Raw genomic sequence first — 18,817 nt, 5'->3', positions numbered from 1 at the left:
ATCAGAGACTCTATTTTTCAGTCTGATAAATTATAGCAAAAAAATGTGATGATAATGCCATTTCTTTGGGGATGAGAGTACTGGAAAATTGTCATTCATTGCAGATGACTGTCATTCATCATTAAGGACAGTTGTGAAGTGTAGGCATAAGGGATCTGGGAAATGGTCATGAAAGGTATCCATCATTGTCAAAGCTAACCAGAATACTCCATGGGCAATAGCTTGACCTGTATAATTTTGTCTTTGAAAGCAGATTCAAAGGCAGTCAAACTTTTTGTTGTCAAAGTAGTCAAATGATTTTTCAAAAACCTCTAGAGCAAACAGCTGGGTTATTGAGAACATCACAGGATGCTGCTATTTGATTTGTAAAAGAATTTAGATTAGAGAGCTGCTTTGACAAAGCATGGATCTGAGCATAAGCAGGGGTATTGGCTACCCTTTACTGTACTGAGCCCTTGAAGCATCAGGATTATGTAGAAATCAAAATGTTGTTTCTTGTCTCCCAGACCAGGAGGTGTAGTGGAGCGGTGTGCATGTCCCTTGAATGAAACTGCAGAAAATCAGTACATGATTTAGGCTGATGACCAATGCCAAAAACAGGCAAGAGACATCACTTCAGCAAGATATGACAGTATCTCACTGAAGTTGGAGCTTTGATAATTTCTAGTTATGTTTTACAGTGTCTTAGAATCATAGAATCATAGAATCATACAGGTTGGAAAAGACCTCTAAGATCATCGTGTCCAACCGTCAACCCAACACACCATGCCCACTACACCATGTCCCTAAGGGCCTATCTACACGTCTTTTAAATACCTCCAGGGATGGTGACTCAACCACTTCCCTGGGCAGCCTGTTCCAAGGCCTGACCACTCTTGCAGTAAAGAAATTTCTCCTAATGTTCAATCTAAACCTCCCTTGGTGCAACTTGAGGCCACTTGAGGCACTTGGTGCAACTTGAGGCAACTTGTACTGCGTCTGGCTGGAATGGAGTTAATTTTCTTCATAGCAGCCCTTATGGTGCTGTGTTTTGGATTTGTGACTAAAACAGTGTTGATAACACACCAATGTTTTGGCTATTGCTGAGCAATACTTGCAGTGTCAAGGCTTTCCCTTTTTCGCATTCTGCCCTCCCCCGCCCCCTTCCCTGTGGTGAGTAGGCTGAGGGTGAGCAAGAAGCTGGGAGGGGACATGATCTGGACAGCTGAGCCGAATTGATCAGAGAGTTATTTAATGCCATATAGTGTCACGCTCAGCAGTAGAAACTGAGGGAAGGGTTTTTTTTGGTGAGGTAGTCATTGCTACCAGACTGGCTGAGCATCAGTCTGCTTGTGGGAAGTGGTGAGTGATTGCCTTTGCATTGCTTGGTTTTTTGTTGTTTTTTTTTTTTCTTTCTTTTTCCTTCACTTCTTAAACTGTCTTTATCTTGATCCACATGTTTTCTCGCTTTCTTTCTACCTATTCTCTCTTCCATCCTGCTGGAGGAGGGGGAGTGTGAGCGAGCAGCTGTGTGATGCTTAGCTGCTGGCCAGGGTCAACACACCACAATAATGTAAAATAAACTCAGAATTATTTGACCCTTTTAAAATGCAAATATTAGAGGTAAGTAGCAGTCCATTTATTAAATTAATTGTAACAATTTTAATATTGATAACTTTATAGATACAAAGTGCACGGTGTAATTTTTAGCGGTTTAAGTTTCCTTTGTGGAAGGTTTACTCATAATTTTTAGTTTTATTCTGATGAAAAAAAACTTGGAATAAAATTCGTCTTTTGGTGAGAACAGTTAACATTTTCTTTTTTATATATACATGCATATATTATAATACAGATGTGCATAATTAATTTCTACACAGCTGGGGCACATGATTGATGGTTATTGTTTTGTAGATGTATACAGAGCATGCAGAAAAAAGGTTAGACTGAGCTTGCAATCACTGCATGACAAGATCATTGGAGCCAAATAGCCTTGAGAAAATGGCAAAACTGACTCTATGGAGTCCAATAAAATTATCATAAACTAGAGCAGGCAGTATATATACAAAAATAATCAGGAGAACTAAGAGCAAGTCTAAGGAGTGACTAGCTAACCATGGATAAATACCAAAATATTCTGAGCATATGCAAAAGTAGGCAATAGGTTAGAGAGTGGGCTCATTGGATTGTTAAGGGACCAATACTGCAGAGTTAAGATATTCAGATATCTTGCTGAAGAGCCAAATGAATTAATTTTAAAGCATTCTATGTCTTAGAAATGCTTGGGAGATACCAACTTTGGATCTAATCTCCTCTGGCAGTAAAATACAGTTGGAACCTGAGATATAGTGAAAGAAAACTGCAGAAAATTCAAAATGGATAAAATTATATTTTTCACACAGTGACACGTAACATTTGAAATTCATTGCCATAAAACATTATAGAGACTAAGATTGTGGTAATATGTTTAAAAAAGCCAAAGAGTGGTTATTAGTGTATATATAATATGAATAGCTACAGTAACAGAAGTGCTGTTAAGGCTTATATGTCTTTGAACTTCTTGGATAAGTTAGCCACTGAAAGTGTTGGAGTGGAAGCAGGTTGATGCATAACTAATTTTTATGGTTGCTTAAACCTTTCTCTGAAGCAGCTGGTGTTAGCCATCTTGAAGGATATTGGGCAAAATGTTGCATTGCTCCTATTAGGATTTAAGAGATCGACAATACACACTACTTAAAAAGCACATCTGAAAGCTAATTTAATTAAGAAATAGTAGCTGACAAAAAGCAGTCATCAATAGCGAAACATCAAGCTGAAGAGCTTTCAGTGAATCCTCACTGGGTGCCAACTCTGCCTTTTGATTATTTTCGTCAGTGATACTGAAGTAAATATAACGTTGCTTATGAAAAAAAAAGCGACTGCTGCAAGGGATTGATAGAATCGTAATGAGTCAGACCAGTCCTAAAGAGTGAGTTAGATCACTTGAAAAGCTGAATCTATTCTAAATAAAGTGTGTTTTAATTAAGCCAAATGCTGGGCACACCTACATAATATGGGGAGTAAACACTGACTTTGAAAGTTACTAATACTGGTAAAAAAGTGTTTTAAGACAGTCTGGCTAAGATGATTTATGTTTCAATTTAATGTACAAAAGGATGTGAAGGGGTCATTTTGACTATCAGTTCAAAATTGATGAGACTGATGCTGCAATACCATGTACAACTTTTGTGTCCATGTTTTTAAATTTGAATGTCTTTAAGGAAAAGTTGAGAATTTGGAAAGGGAACAGAGAAGAGTTAATATTGGAGGTTGGAGGTGAAGTGCTTGTAAAGGCACCATCAGGGCTCAGTTAATGTAGTTTATCAAAAAGAAGATAGAGAAGTGGTTTGCTTAAAAAGCCTATATTTTTTATGTGTAGAGAATACTGTCTATTAAGGTATAGTTCTAATTTTTATAGGGGCAGAAGTGATAAATAGAATAAAGGAAGAAATAAGAGAAAAAAATAGCTGGAAGCTAAAGGCAGGCACTTCTCCTAGAGGTTAATTAACAGTTGGAGTTTACCCAGGGAAGTATGTTCCCTCTCTTGGTGCATTTGACACAAGTCTGGGGCCTTTGCAGAAAATATGCTACAGTAAAAGATGTTATTGATTTCTGCACATGGGTAACAGTGGAATTTGATGTCTGCTGATAGGTGATCAAGTGGTTTCTTCTATTCTCAGAGAGGAGCTTTTAATCCACTATGACAAATTGACTTCCCTGTAATTACAAAATAAGGGTTGACAGAGTATTTGTTATATGTTTGAAGTTATATCATAACATCAGTTTTTAAGTGGAACTCCTTTCTTTCATTTCCCTGTAAAATTCACTTAAAGGGGTATAAGAATGATTTTAATGCTCCACCTTGCAAAATGTATCTTGATTTCTGAGTGGAAAAATGTGGGTAATAAGTATCAGTGGCTCTGTTTAGAAGAAGTGGCTGCTGACATGAAGACTGATATTAAAACTTTCAAATTTTGCCAACTACTGATAAAGGGAAGATACAGCATACATTTCAGTCTTCTGGTAGTCTAATAGTATAGATGACGCTACCACTTAAATTCAGCACTAGACCCTGAAAAAGAAGTGTCAAAATAGCTGGTCTAAAAATCTTGGATACGTTATATTTTCCTTCAGCTTTTTTATTGTTGTTTTAATTAGTTTCTTGCAGGAAATCTTGTGATTCTAGCATATGTTGAAAACTTAATTTCACTTCTTCCAACTATTTAGTTTTATACTCCTCAACTCTGAATCTTGCTTCTTTTTGTCACCCTTTCAGGATTATCTGAAGCATAAAATGAGGATGGAGCATCTTTATAATGTTACCTATCAGTAGTCACAAAAAGATATCTGATCTCAAAAATAAAATAATCTAATTTGTTTAAGGTTTACATAAAATTGTTTTCTCAGTAAGTGTATAACTGAAACTCCTTCTATCCTTCTGAAAGTAAATGGTCAGGTTCTTCCACTTAACCTCAAATGTGTTTCACTCTTTTCACCCACTACTTTCTTCTCTCATCCAAACATTTTCCCTGCCAGTTGCTTTCCATGTGGTTGCTGCCTGGTCCTTTTCCACTTTTCATCCACAGTATGGACATCTTGGGCTCTTTGTTAGACAGGCTCAGACATCAGAGGACTATTAGAAAAACAGTGGAAAGCTGTTTTCTAGTAAAGGGAAGTACTCTTACAATGCCAAGAAGCTGATCCACTTCCTGTTCTCTACCTCTTTGTCCTCATGTTCATCTCCTAACTGCTGGCAAATGAAGAAAGTGAACTCTGCCTGCCTTCCTCGCAGAGGCCTTTTGTTCCCTTCAGCTCTAGAGAAAAAAACGGTCAGTAAAGCACCTGCCAAATACGGGGCTCAGTTGAAAGAAGACTATAGTTTTCTGCAAGTGTTAGAGCACCAGAAAACAAAACAATAATCCCTTCTGAAATTTCTATTTTGAAAATCATTGCCCATGAATGTGTTCTGTTGATGGAATTTGGTTGGTTCCATAAAAGGTCACCCATGTGACTTAGTAGCTGCTTTCCTTCAGCGTGTAATTTGGTATTTTTACTTGTTCTTAAAACATATGAATCTCATTTAGACTGAAAGGTATGCTTGAAGAGATGTGTTGTGCTTTAGATACAGACCCAGACTTCAGATTGTGGTCTGAAGTTTACTGAGTATTTCCAGTTTCTAACTAATTGAAAACGAATGAGGAAAGTTGTTGCATCGCTCCATCTTATGATGGAAGAGATGATGCCTTTTCTATCCTGCCTAGAAGAAAGAGAATCGTCAGAGAGACTTTTTTTGAAATTGTGGGTCACCAGAACTGATATGCATGTAGCTTTTGATGGTGATGACTATATATTGAATTTCTACATATCTCAAATGCCTTCTAAACAGAAAATTGTATTTGATATTAACATCTCTCAGCTTTTGCTGCCCGATGTGGATGTATGAGAATATTTTGAATGTGCTCTTTCCAACAACCTGCTGCCTTGCCTTCGTCATAATCTAGATTGTTTGTCATGTTAGTTATTAGTAGTGCTTGTTTCAGAAATGAAATAGCCTGGAAGCTCATCCACTATGCTCAGATATTTCTTCGAGCTGAAGGACAAAGGATACAGATAGTTGTGGGTGTGCTAGGAACACTTTAGTTATCCAAAGGTAATTGTTAGAATGTAAACTTCCTTAACATCTTGAAAACCAAGTGATCAAATCATCTCAGCTGTGTAGCTTTTCTGTCTTGCCTATAAGCCCTTCTTTGATTTCTTCTTGGCAGCGTATTTCTTCATACAGGCTCTGTTTTCCCTCTGACTTGCTAGTGCTCCCTTCTGTCTCTCTTTCTCCAACCTTTCCTTTGCACTCCAGGATTTCCTGTTGTTTTCTTTTAGTTCCTGTATTTTGTCGAGGCTGTTACAACAGATGCAGACATGGAAACGGTATTGACAGCCTTTATGATCTTTCATGGTATTTTTAAAATCCTGTCTTTTAATGAAATATTCAGAAGTCTTGTTCTCCACTCTGCAGGACTGCTTGTCTTCCATTTCATGTTGTAATTATTCCTAAGTAATTTTTACCAAAAAAAAAAAGGAAAAAAGAAAAGAATGTAGGAGAAGTAGAACTCTTCCTCAGAGGATAAATAAGATCTGTTAGACAGTACTCCTGTGTTCATTTATTGCTTTTGAGAATGACCTGATTGCACTTTTTGGAGGTATTCCAATATTTTTACACTTGCAACATCTTCAAAAGTCTGTATTCAGATATGGATTATGTGATCATCTGTTATCTGAAAAGCAACTGAAAATTAAACAGCAATGGGTTGCCTGGTGTAACAGCAATGATGGGTTGCCTGGTGTAAAACTAATGAGGCTTTTGCTACACCTGTAGTAATATTTTCTTCCTAGCTTAAATAGTGAAATCTTTTTTGGTTTATGCTCTTTCTGTTGCTTAGCAGCAGGAGTTTTCCAAAGATAGCATTTACTTCTCACATTCAAGATGAACTGACTATTTCTCTCCCTCATAATATGGGGCCTATATGTTGGAGGAAATTTTGACTCTTAGATAATTAATACAAAATCATACATATGGTGTCACAAAATACATGTTGATAATAGCTAGTCTTTAGGTTTTATATACAAAGTAAATTCTGGTGGTTCCTTGCCTTGCTTTAGCTTACAGGTATAGTATATATTTTATAGATGTTTTTTTCCAAGTGTGCCTGTGTGCATATATTTTTATAGATGAAGATAGTATATGTGTATGTACACACATGCACACAAATATTTTAAAACATAACTTTGCTTTGTTAATGCTGTTGCACCAGTAAATACAGATACTTTAAGTTCAATTATGTAAGTAGTCTAATGTAAATGGTCAATTTCTTGAAGAAATTCTTATCAAGACTAAGTATACTTACTTTTCATTCTGAAATGGAACATTACTTAGGGAAAGGGCTTCATGGAGTCTTCTTAACATCTTGCTTCATCCTATGAGTAATACAATATGTATGTAGAATGTGTGGTACACATCTTAGTTGTACTAGCAAGGCTGTATTTGAGGTTGATAATTCCACATGAAACTAGGTTTTCATGTGTCCAGTACCTTCTCAAAACTATCTCCTTTGGTGAAATTGTCTCTGCTCCTTCACTAAAACATTTCTTTTGTGTTACAAAAACCCACAAAGACATTATCAATAGTCATACATCTGTTTTCTCGATACTAACAACATTCTGCAGGATTGCAAGGTTTTCATTTCTCAAAGCTAACAAAAAACTGTTTTAGGAGTTACAGGGACAACATCCAAAGTAGATTCTGTATGAAAGGCAGTATGCTGAGCAGCCAGTACTTAGGACTGCATTTCTTTTTGCTAACTGTTCATGCAATAAACTTATATAGATCACAAGGTGACACCTTGATAAGATTTGTATATTACACTGTTGCCAGTTAATTCCTCATTTGAAATATATAAGTGGGAGTTTATGATACGTAGACCTGGTGTTGGACTTTTGTATAGGTGGAAATTTTCACCCATATAATTTTTTCTCTTTCTATCTGTCTCTTGATCTATTTTTGCAGTTTATCTAGGTTACCATATTCATTGGCGGCATTAGAAAAAATGGAACAGTTGGTTCTGTTAATCAAGATCCTTGTAGCTGTTTAATACCAGTATTTATGAGATACCAGAATGCCTGAGGAAAGAGATTATTCATCAAATACATTTCTCAATTGTTTGCTATAGCTGTGGGTCTGAATAAAACATGCCTCCTGCAGAACTCAGTCATCTTTCAGTTTTGAATTGTTTCCCTGCACAAACTCTGATAGGATTTTATTATTAAGAGAATAACTCCAGTAGAGATAGTGTCTAAAAATATTCTTTATTATGGAAGTTACATTATTTTAGACCAAGTACTTTGTTCATATTAAGCTCATATTTGCACAATTTGTAAATGTTGAAGTGGCTAAGAATGTCCTTGTCTGTCAGGGTGAAATCTTGGCCCTGCTGAAGAGGTTTCGTCCATTTATTGTCTGAGTTTTCTCTCAGCAATTCCAGGAGGCTTGCTCCAGAGTGCTTTATACAGTACCTTCAAAGGCCACTCACTGCAAACTGAGCAGCTGCATAATAAAAGTTATCTGCAGTACAAAACTGGAGAGTTACAATTTAAAAGCCCGCTTTCTGGGAAGCAAGTTACCAGTGGGAAGTACTTGAGAACACCTGGTTTGAATACATAGTTCCTTTGATTCTTGCTGCATTTAATCTGTCTATTTTGAAAATGCTAAGATATTTAGCATTAAGTCTCACACTTAATGTTAAATGCTGTGGTAGAGAGAACATTCAGATTGTATTGATGCCCTGCTCTTTCACTAAATCTTCACCAAACACAGCAAAAGTACTGTGGGTTGTAGCCCTATTGTCTACATTGGATTCAATCTTGAAATGTAACCTTACTCTACAGGTTGAATTCAGTAGGTTGAATTCAGATAGCTTTCTGAGTACTGATTTACACTTCTACAAAGAAAAGGAACTGATCTCAAAAAAAGTGCTGCATATTGTAATAAGAGGGTATATTCTAGCGCAGAAGATGTATCTGATGGATGTTTGCGTGTGCATGTACAAAAGTATTCTTTCTCTCTGCTAAGATATACATACACACACACACACATACACACACACACATATATATGAAGTCAGTGGAGATATTTTTTTGGCAATTCTGACAGTCCGTAATTCTCCTCTGCTTTTGTACTTTTAAAGAATACAGACAGAACGTGCAAATAGGCTTCTGTTTTGTAGCCACCATTCTGTGCCTGTTTTTCAACTATTCCTCCTCTCTTCCCCTCCTCCATGTGGCAATTCATTGCAGGTGCATCACTGCAGGGGAGATAGTACTACAATAAAAGCATATCTATTTGGAAAATTATCTCCTGGAAATTGAAATTAACATATTTGTTAATGTTGGAAGTTAATCATGCAGAAACTCAGAATCAGAGAATTAGGGCTCCCAAAATTACAGTAATTTTCCTTTTCAGGGCATGATAGGATTGTGTCCACCTGGCTGAATATTTGTCTTTTATTTGTTTCCAAAGAATATGCACCATCATGATGAAGGTGCTCTGGCCACAGTAGAGTTCGCCACACAAAGCTAAAAAATACTTGGTGCTTAATTCCAACTTCTTTTTCAGTATGGTTTATGCTGGCAGCAACCCCAACTAAAATGTAGAGAAGAGATATAAATCAAGGCAAAGTGGAAGAATGGAAATATGACAACAGAGATTGTATTAGGCACTGAAAGTCACAGCTGTAGAAAGAAATGAAACCCTATATTTATGAATTATGGGAACAGTGCATTCAGCAAGGTGTCCTTCTCCTTCATCAGGACCAGACTTGTTTAGATGGCCATTCATCAAATCAGCTTGGCTGTCAGTGTAACAACCCTTTTTGGTTCCCTTTGGGGCCTGTAGGGTAATGGATGGGAAGGCAGCACCATTGTCTCCCATTTCTTTATGTTTGTGCACTATTTGTGTGCTTCTGACTAGAGAAGGGAAGAAAAAAGACTATTTTATTCTAGAAAATTAATTCTCTTCATTGAAAGTTACAACAGTACTTTTATATGGTAGGTGCTTGTACCATTCACTAAGTGTTACATTCCTAAGTGAATATATAATGTCAAGTTTCTGTTATGGCTACATGCCTACCCATTTTCATAATAGTAAAAACAAGTGCTGTTTTGACATCAGCTAACACTTCAGCAGCAGCGAGGGTGTTGTTTTTTTCCTAGCTGTTGTGGTGGTTATTATTGTTTATTATACTAACAGCGGTACCTTGGAAACCTAATCTAAAGTCAAGCCCTGTTGTTCCAGACACCCTATGGACTAACGGTGAGGATAAAAAAACCCAGATTCTCACTACTACCTTGGACAGCTTGCAGTCTGGTTTTAAGGCTGAATGCAATGAGTAGATAAAACAGACAAATAGGTTTGGGAAGGTAAGATTATAAATCAGGTCCATAAATTAAAAGCAGAGGTCTCAGTTCACTGACTTTCCAACTACCGTATTTACTTGCTAAATGCTATTTGGACTCTTTTGCTTCCCTAAATTTACCATTAAAATCAAAAGTGGCTGTGATGCACATCTGTTCTAAAATTCTTATCTATTACCACACATGAGGTGCTGATGCATGGTGTGGCATTTATACTTTTCGAGGATTTTCTGTTATTTTGAGATGAGTGATGAGAAACCTTAATGGGTTTTTGCAGTGGTATGAGACTGGGTTTTCTTGCATAAAAGAGAAGGTTAAAATAGTCAGGAAATGCTATGTGTATTTCAGTATTGGTTATATGTGAATTCAAGAGGCTGTCTTACCTTCTTTGTATCTTGTATGGGCATTACAGATACCTAAATTAATACTTTATATGATAGAATTATAATGTCTACTATAAATAGTCGTGGATGTCTGTGAAGTTGTAAAGGAAGGGAAAATTGGGATCTAATTTTTTAGTTTTTATCTAATTTGTATAATTGCTAAGAAATATTTGGCTGACATTCAATGGTGTTCACCTATTTGTATAATACATGTAATAGTATCTTCTAACTTTGAAAAAATGCAAGTTCTTGAAATTAAAGGATGATATTCATAATGTGGATGAGGCTATGGTATGTCTGGAAAGAATGAGTAAACACCTTGAGTTGGATTCTTTCTTACACTAAAAATCTCCTGTTCTGACTATTTTGTAGATCTTTGCAGCTGCATATTCTGATGCTGGACTGCTGTAGGCAGAGGTAGATTCAGATGGACTCTGTTTAAGTTCACTTAGTAATCTGTACAAAAGTTGAACAGGTTGGGTGGCAGGAATCAATATTTTTGGGGTAGTCATTTGCTGCAGAGATGTCTGCAGTGTTGAGGCTGTGATTCCACATTTTCGTCTCTAACTGCTTAGCCCGTGTCAGCAAAGGCAATATATCCATTTAATGAGTTGTTGAGAATCTAGATAATGTATTCTATTCAGTTTGTTATTTTGATAACTATAATGTATTCTATTCAGCTGGGTTATTCAGTACCCAAAAATTAATCCTGGTTTTAATTATTTCTCATTTTGCTAGTTAGCCATCCCAAAGCTATTCCGTGGAAGTTAGGGTTAAGATGCATCAGTGTGCAAGTAGAGTGGAGTATTTTAAATTGATGTTTAAAGTGTTTGTATCAGTCATATTTCATGTGAAACCGTGACTGGAAAATTCCTCATTTTAACTGTTCCTCCTCTCCCAACAAAAGAGACTGCAGCTAATTTATTTGTTAACAAATTTCATGTGTTTTGTGTTGCACTATACATTTTTCAGATTATGGCATAGTGCTTTGTGAAAAACTAAAATAAAAGAATGGGAAGGAAGGGGACAAAAACCTGCTATACCTCTGTCTTTCCTTTTCTCTGGTGGATACTAGCAATGTATTTTCCATTGCCATTTAGTTACGTGCCTTATGTGAGTCTGTACAATGTGCTTACCACCTGCAACAAACATGAATGAAAATCCTGGCTGTAAACAGTGATGTCCAACAGCAAATGCTGTTGCTTGGATGCACCTCTATCACTGCAGCAAGAAACAGTAAAGAAAATTATTTTATGGATGAAGGCTTGTTGTCCTCTAACTCCTGCTTGTTTTACACTTTTCCTTCTGCACAAAAGCACTTTACATGGCTGTGTCTTTTGTTTAGCCAGTGAAGATCAGATGTATCTCCTCTTCAACCAGTTGAGTGAGGGTACTGTAAAGTGTTCCTGCCTCTAAGAGATTTAGGTACAATGGTGCCCTACAAGTTCTTCAGCCTCTTACACATTGCTGTAGGTAGATCATAGCTGCTGTGTTTATGCCTTCAGAATTTATTTCTTCTAAATAGAGGGTGGGTAGTTTGAATGAAGTTTGCTCCATTCTTTTCCTAAGATTCTTGCCTACAAATGAGCTTTTGTTCATACCGATTTCTCTGGAAAATGCAAAAATAAAGAGCTTAAAGAGGCTACTTTACAAGCTTGCTGGTAGTTTTTCTAGGGACAGTTTTTTGGGTTGTGGGGTTTAGGTGTTGGGTTTTTTTGGTGAGAGTATTCAGCACATTTTTCTGGTTATATTGGTTCTTTCTTGATTTTCTAATAGGAATCAGTTACATACTTTATGCTGTCCTTTCAGTGGTCTTCAGTGTGCTAAAATGTTAAACAGATCGAATCTTGAACAAGAATGTCTTAGATAAAGGAAGGAAATCCTCTGATCGGTCAGCTGTCTGGCTTGAGGAAAAGGGCTTGGGAGATCTGAGTTGTGAATGACATTCTCCACAAAGTTGTGGAGTGACAGACACCAATGCTTTGGCTTTAAAATATGTTAATTTTACTGATGAACTCTACAGTTACTTAGCTCTCTATTATTCTGTCTCAAAGATTTTCAGGCTCCTGCAGAATCCCATTCTGGAATCTGGGGCCCAGAATGTAAAGCTGAATTTTTAATTTAAAAAAAACCCTTTTCCCTTCAAAAAATGTCAGTTGTATTAAGTAGTATGTATGGGGAAGGGAGGAGAAACTGTAAGTTTTGCTGAAGCTTTGCTATTCTGGACAGGAAATTCTTAAGAGGGAAACAATTTGAATTAACTTTTTAGAAGAAATATTCACAATGCTTAAAATGAAAAAATACTCTGGGGAGAAATGGGAGGATTTATATCTAAAAATGCCAGAAGGGATTGTGAAATTCCCCCCAAAATATAGTTTTTTCTGACCAGGTCTGTATGGAGACAGCTCACGACCCTATTACATATAAGCAAGAATCAATCATAGTATGAAACACAGACTAGAGGCATTCCCTTTATACCTCACACCATCAAAGTGCCTTTTATTCAAATGCCCTACATGAAAATCACTCCTCAAAATCCTCCTGAAAACAAAATCAATATTATATTTATTTTTATAATGAGTAAACAAATATGTAAGAAGATGAAAGACATTTTTGTATCTTCTAACAGAATGCTGTGCACAGATTTGTGGGCTAGCACTGACTCTACGCCAGTATGGCATATGCTGAAATGCAGAATGATGTCAGATCGCTAGCTCAGCCTAGAACTAGTTGTCGGCACAGAACTTCTGATAAGCTAATAAATATATACTGCTTCTAAATCCAACTAGTTCCATGTGAGCTAGCTCAACTGTTTTGCCAGGGTATTTCAGTTCCAGGACTATCTTCCCAAAATCTGGACCTCCTCTAAATGACTTGTCTAAATGCCAAAATGACAGAAGCAGAATTGAAAATGTCTGCTCCTGGCTGTTAACATAACCATTGCATAGGCAATTTTTCCTTATTTTATTGTTCCATGAAAAAAGTTTAGAATTACATTATTTTCTAGAATTGCAAAAAAGGGGAGAAAAAGACCATCTAATATCCAGTTAGAGACTCTTACAATATTTCATTCTGCTCCTAATTCAAGAGGAGTCTATAGGTAAGGATTTTCAAAATCTTGGTTCCCAAATTTTAGGACTTATGCTGTGTTTCCCTGTACCTGATATTAACTATATTGGAATTGGAAAGTGGCAAAAATCTTTTCCGTAATACAAAGGAGAGTCTGGATGATTTGGAAAGTACAACTTAATTGTGAACATAATTGCACTTCTTGCGGTTAACTGCAATCGTAAGTCAAGCAAGACAGCTTCTAACAGTTGGGTCAGATTTTTAATTTTATGATCTAAATTATTAATGAGAATATTTCCATAAGCTTTCTGCATAAAAATGGACTTCATAACAGAGAGGTCAGCTGGTCTTGTCTTCTAGCCTTTATGATTATCAGTGGTAATCAGAAACTGTTTTCCCATAATTGTGTGCTTCTTTTATGCCTCCTGACATACATACCAAGTGTAGGTGGTGAATTACTTACAACTTCATGAAGGAAAAATTAATTTTGTAGGTTCTAGTTAAAAGAAAATTAAATTAGACTATGAATGTAGGATTAAGAAACATGAAGGGTTAAATGGCAAGTGTACACAGGAATAGTATTAGCTTTTTTATTTTTTTTTTGCGTGATTTAATACCTCGGGAATCTTGAAAGCCGTATTGAGTCAATTATGGAAAGCCCAATGCAGGCTACTTTTCACAGCGTGGCCGCAGTCAGACAAAATGATATGATGCAAAAAGAAGAGAAGCAGATCAGTACAAGAATGCATAATGCTATTGTATAAATCAGCAATGTTTCCACATCTGATAGGCAGCTGTGTTGAACACAATATATCTTGAGACTGATACAGTAGTAATATAAGGGGACTTGAGGCAAGTGGTTAGGGTGATTAGGACTATAAAGATTTTTACAAGCGGAGACTGAAAGGTTGAGATTATTCATGCAGAAGATAGATTGGAAACTTCTATAACCTGTCTCCTAAAGCAAGATTTAAGAGCATATCCACTACCATCAAATAGAATAAATTCAAAACAGATAAACAAGATTTTTGGTGTTTACCTGAAACACAAAGGAATGACAGAATTCAATGTCACAAAGATTGAAATTTAAGATGATTCAGAGAGACATTTGACACCTTTCTCAATGAGAATTTTAAATAATAAACATATGCTTTTTTTAGAAAAGACAAATCATTTTAAAACCAAGAAGAAGTGCCTGAGGCAAACATACACTTTTAATATGATGGTTTATTGCATCTTCTTGTGATGTATCTTGGCTGACCAGCATTAGAAATACTGAGTAAGAGTCAGGATATTGGACAAAATGGACAATTATTTTTATTCAGGATGACAGTTTCTCTTCCTATTGTAATCTGAATTAATTTGTTATCATTTCTCTCTGCTCCATTTGTCAAGAAAAAAGAATGAATGGCAGCTTTGATTTCCCTTTCTGCCCCCAGAAAGTAGCTGTCATAGTCCTCTTTCAGAGATTCAAAGGGGCAGATATTTTGAAGCATCTTTCACTCACATTTCGTGCTTATAATCTATGAACGGGTCTGGGCCCATGGCAAATATCTCATTCTATGCTCCTTTTTTGGCATTTCACTACTTTGATAAATGAGAGATACTATATTTTACAATTGCAGGGATGCTTATCTGGAAACACTTGCTGGATCTTTTATTCTAAAAACACTCATCCCTTGAAAATTCTTCTGCTTCCAAGTGTCTCAATTTCCATATTGAGCCAACTATTGAAAGACTTACCATAATAATTCAAAGAGCGTAACACATTCATAAGAAGTTTCCTTTACAAAAATTCTTCTTTTAGTAAGATTGTCTTCTCCTACTAGTCCAATTTATAGAAAAAAACTGGTTCCAAGCCCAAAATATAACCATTCTTGATTGGGGCTCCTGAATGCTGAACCAGGATCTGCATTTTGTAACTACTTTTTCTCTCCACAGAGATTCAAAATCCTAAATCCCATTTGTGGTAGCTGTCAAATTACCAAGATGTGGCTGTGATTAGAACTGCTTAAAGACAGAATGTCTATTCTATGGGATTTTCTGGAGAAAAATGAAATGTCATTCAGTTGCAAAATTAAAAGAATAAATACTGCAATTTTTTTCCTCAGAAATAAACCCAAACTTAATTACTTAGAATTAATTGGAATCTGATAGAATCAGAGAATATTAAGGTTGGAAGAGCAGGTCAGGCAGGTCAAGTAAAAGCAGGTTACTCAGTGCCTTGTCCAGTTTAGTTTTGAGTTCTGGTTGTCACCCTCACAGTGAAATTTTTTTTCCTGATATATTAAGTCAGAATTTCCCATGTTCCAGCTGGTGCCTGTTGCTTCTTGTCCTTTCCCTGAGCAGAGACTTTGCTCCCTAGTGCCACTGGGGTCCCTGGGTGCTGCTGGAGAGCTGTTCCTGATGCCAGGAGGTTCTCCTCATCCCCAGTGCCTGACCCGTAGGTGCCTCCAAACAGTGCAGATCCCCTCCAGGTGCAGGTGTGCACACACGTGTGTGTTAACAAGTACTGTTAGTCAGCGTTTTTCTCATCATCACCCCTGAGGGACAGCCCTAGTAATCAACTGCTCCTCAGTTGGACCTGGTACTGCTGCTCACAGCCTGCAGTGTTGTGCCTGGCCATCTGGCCAGCCGTCCTTGTAGTCCTCCTTACCCCATTTGCTCTAAGGACATTGTGGGAGACCACGTCAGAGGCCTTGTTAAGTCAAAGTAAACAGCATCCACTGCTCTTCCTTCATTCATCAAACCAGTCCTGTATTCATAGCGAGATCTCAGGTGGCAGGGTTCAACCTTACCAAGTCTATGTTGTCTATTCCCAGTCATTTCTTGTTTTTCACATCTTGGGTGTTGTTTTCTGGAGGATTTGGTCTGTAACCTTCCCAGGGACTGAGGATGATTAGCCTGTATTTACCTGGATTTTCCTTTTGCTCTTCTTGGAGGTGGATGTGATGTTTATCTTTTTCCAAAAGTCTTAGCCTTGAGAAGTCTATTCAAGGTATTCTGTGTCGTCATGAAGCTCTATCTCACCTGACTTCTTCCTCCTGTGTAGGCCCAAACCCTAAAAGCCACCATCTCCCACAATGTGTCTACTTGATTATAACTTTTCATGGCAAAATACACATAATTTTAAAAATAACAAATCATAAGTTTATAATTCACACTCCAGTTGTTGTAGAGTACAGAATTTGAGCTGTTTTTCTCAATGGCCACTCTGTCAGAAGTTCAACTTCTTTTTCTGATTTTTTTTTCCCCCCCATTTGTCCCACAGCTCTCTCTTCTGGGATTGAAGTTCTAGTAAACCAGAAAAAAAACTGTGCTAAGTTAATTTGAGGTTACTTGAAAGCTCCCATACAAGTAGTTGTTAAAATGTAACATGGAAATGCTGCTTAGGGTGGTCTCAATATATAGAAGGGAAGATAGTAAGAGACAAATCACAAGGGATCATAAAATATAGTATGTCTTTGAGCACTATGATAAACAGGCTATTCAGTCTTGCTACAGTGCAAATACCTGTGGTAGTAAATCTACCAAACACTGCTATGCTATAAGGGAGAAAAGAGGCTGAAGTCTGTTCAGTCTGCCAAGGCCACAAGTAAGAGAAGTTGGTAATAGCCTGCACATACCTAGAAGGCATTAGGGTCTGAAATGGAGGCAAAGTGATTGGTGTGATTCACAAGTGTCTAACAAAGAACAATAAAATGAAATCAAGCAAATGTCTGATTGGTAAGATGTTAATAAGCTGTGGACACACTCCTGTGGGAATGCGAGGGAGACCCTATGAGCTGGGATTATGAAAACTGCATTGACTAACACATTAGAAAATTCTATCAGTCCCATTATGAGAATCCATGGTTATGGCATCTATGATGCTCTTTACATACTCTAAAGACATCCCATTGAAATCCCTGTGGAAAAGTTGCCACTGGTTTCAGTCAAGGTGGATGAAGACCTTAGTGCCACGTTTGTCAGATAGGCCACGTTTGTCATAGTCATTTGTCTAGGAGCAAAGGTGGCAATGTACGAGGAATGGTTGTACCAGTGCGGGGACCATGGGGAAAATAGGTATTCAGTACTCCTTTAGCTGTGTATGGGGAGCTATAGGGATAATTTGTGAACTGAATATCTGTTTTCCCTTATAGGGAGAGTTAATTAATTATACTGGGGGGGATTATACTATTCCATCCAGGAGAACATTGTAGGTTTATGTAGTTTTGTTTTTTCTATCAAAAAGACTGTTGTGTTCTATATTTGAAAATATAGCACATGAGACTTTAGTTTGGTTTTCCTTGTTTGTTAAGAGTTTTTTTTTTTTTTCTGTCACACTCAGATATCTCATCTTCGGGGGCCTCAAGTGTGTGTGGAGTCCGTCTTGTTCTCGCACAGATTGTTGCCCTTCTGATGAAGAGGTTTCACCACACTAGGCGAGACTGGAGAGGAAGTCTGTCAAATGTGCTGCTGCCTGTCCTCTTTGTTGCACTTGCAATGGCCTTGTTTAGTGTGAAGCCGCTGGCTACTGATTATCCTTCTCTCAAGCTGGCACCAAGACTTTATGACAATGCAGAATCCTTCTTTAGGTAAAGGGCTCATCCATCATCATCAATATCTAGGGACCTTTACCCTTGAGTTCTCATATTTTAAAGACTATTTGCATTTTAGGAAGAATAATAGGTTACTTTTTACAATAGCTGTTTATTTTTCAGATGTTTAGTACATTTTTATAGATTATTATGAGGGAGAGATAAAATTGGAAAAGCATTGTGCAAAGGATTTTCTGGGGGAAAAGGCAAAGACTTTGGAGCAGTTTGAACTGGGTAATCTGTTTCAATACCAGCCATGGCTATTTACATGTAAATGCACAAGTGTATTTAAACAAGCCTTTGCATGCTTCATTTTAACGAATTGTTTAGGTCTGAAGCTATTTTCACAAAATAATTCTCAGGTTTGAAAATGTCACACAGTATTAACAAAGCCTGGTGCCCTTCTTACTCAACCTCTAGTTTCTATATGGTCAGCTTTGAAACGAACTAGATTTATTTATTTATTTATTTATTTATAGTGTACAGTATCTACAGCTCAGCTCTGAACTATTCTGTATCGAGTGCACAACACATACAGATCATTTTCTCTACTGGACAAATATCCAGATATCTTAATAAACATAACATGATGCTGTTTGAATTTATAAATGAAACATAAAAACACTTAAACCATGCTAACTGTTAGGAATGCATGTTTATAAAGAGAAAGATGGCCATGGGGAGATGTTGAGATTTGTTTAGCCATAATTGTATTGAATTTTTTTACATGTTCTTTACACATTTCATAGCTTTTGAAATGAGATAATTTTGCTGTTTTTGGTATGTTTTCTATGCATGGATTTCATA

General features: G+C 36.9%; 1 protein-coding gene across 1 annotated transcript in view; it reads left to right on the top strand.

The window, feature by feature from the left end:
• The window catches only part of ABCA13 (ATP binding cassette subfamily A member 13), a 210,761-nt gene that overhangs the window by 118,156 nt on the left and 73,788 nt on the right, over nt 1-18,817 (top strand). The window contains exon 36 of the mRNA XM_075142413.1: nt 17,761-18,007. Coding sequence (XP_074998514.1) covers nt 17,761-18,007 — 247 coding nt within the window. The remainder of the gene's footprint in view (nt 1-17,760; nt 18,008-18,817) is intronic.

This window comes from Calonectris borealis, chromosome 2, assembly GCF_964195595.1.
Source record: "Calonectris borealis chromosome 2, bCalBor7.hap1.2, whole genome shotgun sequence".
In the NCBI taxonomy this organism is placed as follows: domain Eukaryota; kingdom Metazoa; phylum Chordata; class Aves; order Procellariiformes; family Procellariidae; genus Calonectris; species Calonectris borealis.
This window is presented reverse-complemented; position numbering and strand designations above follow the sequence as displayed.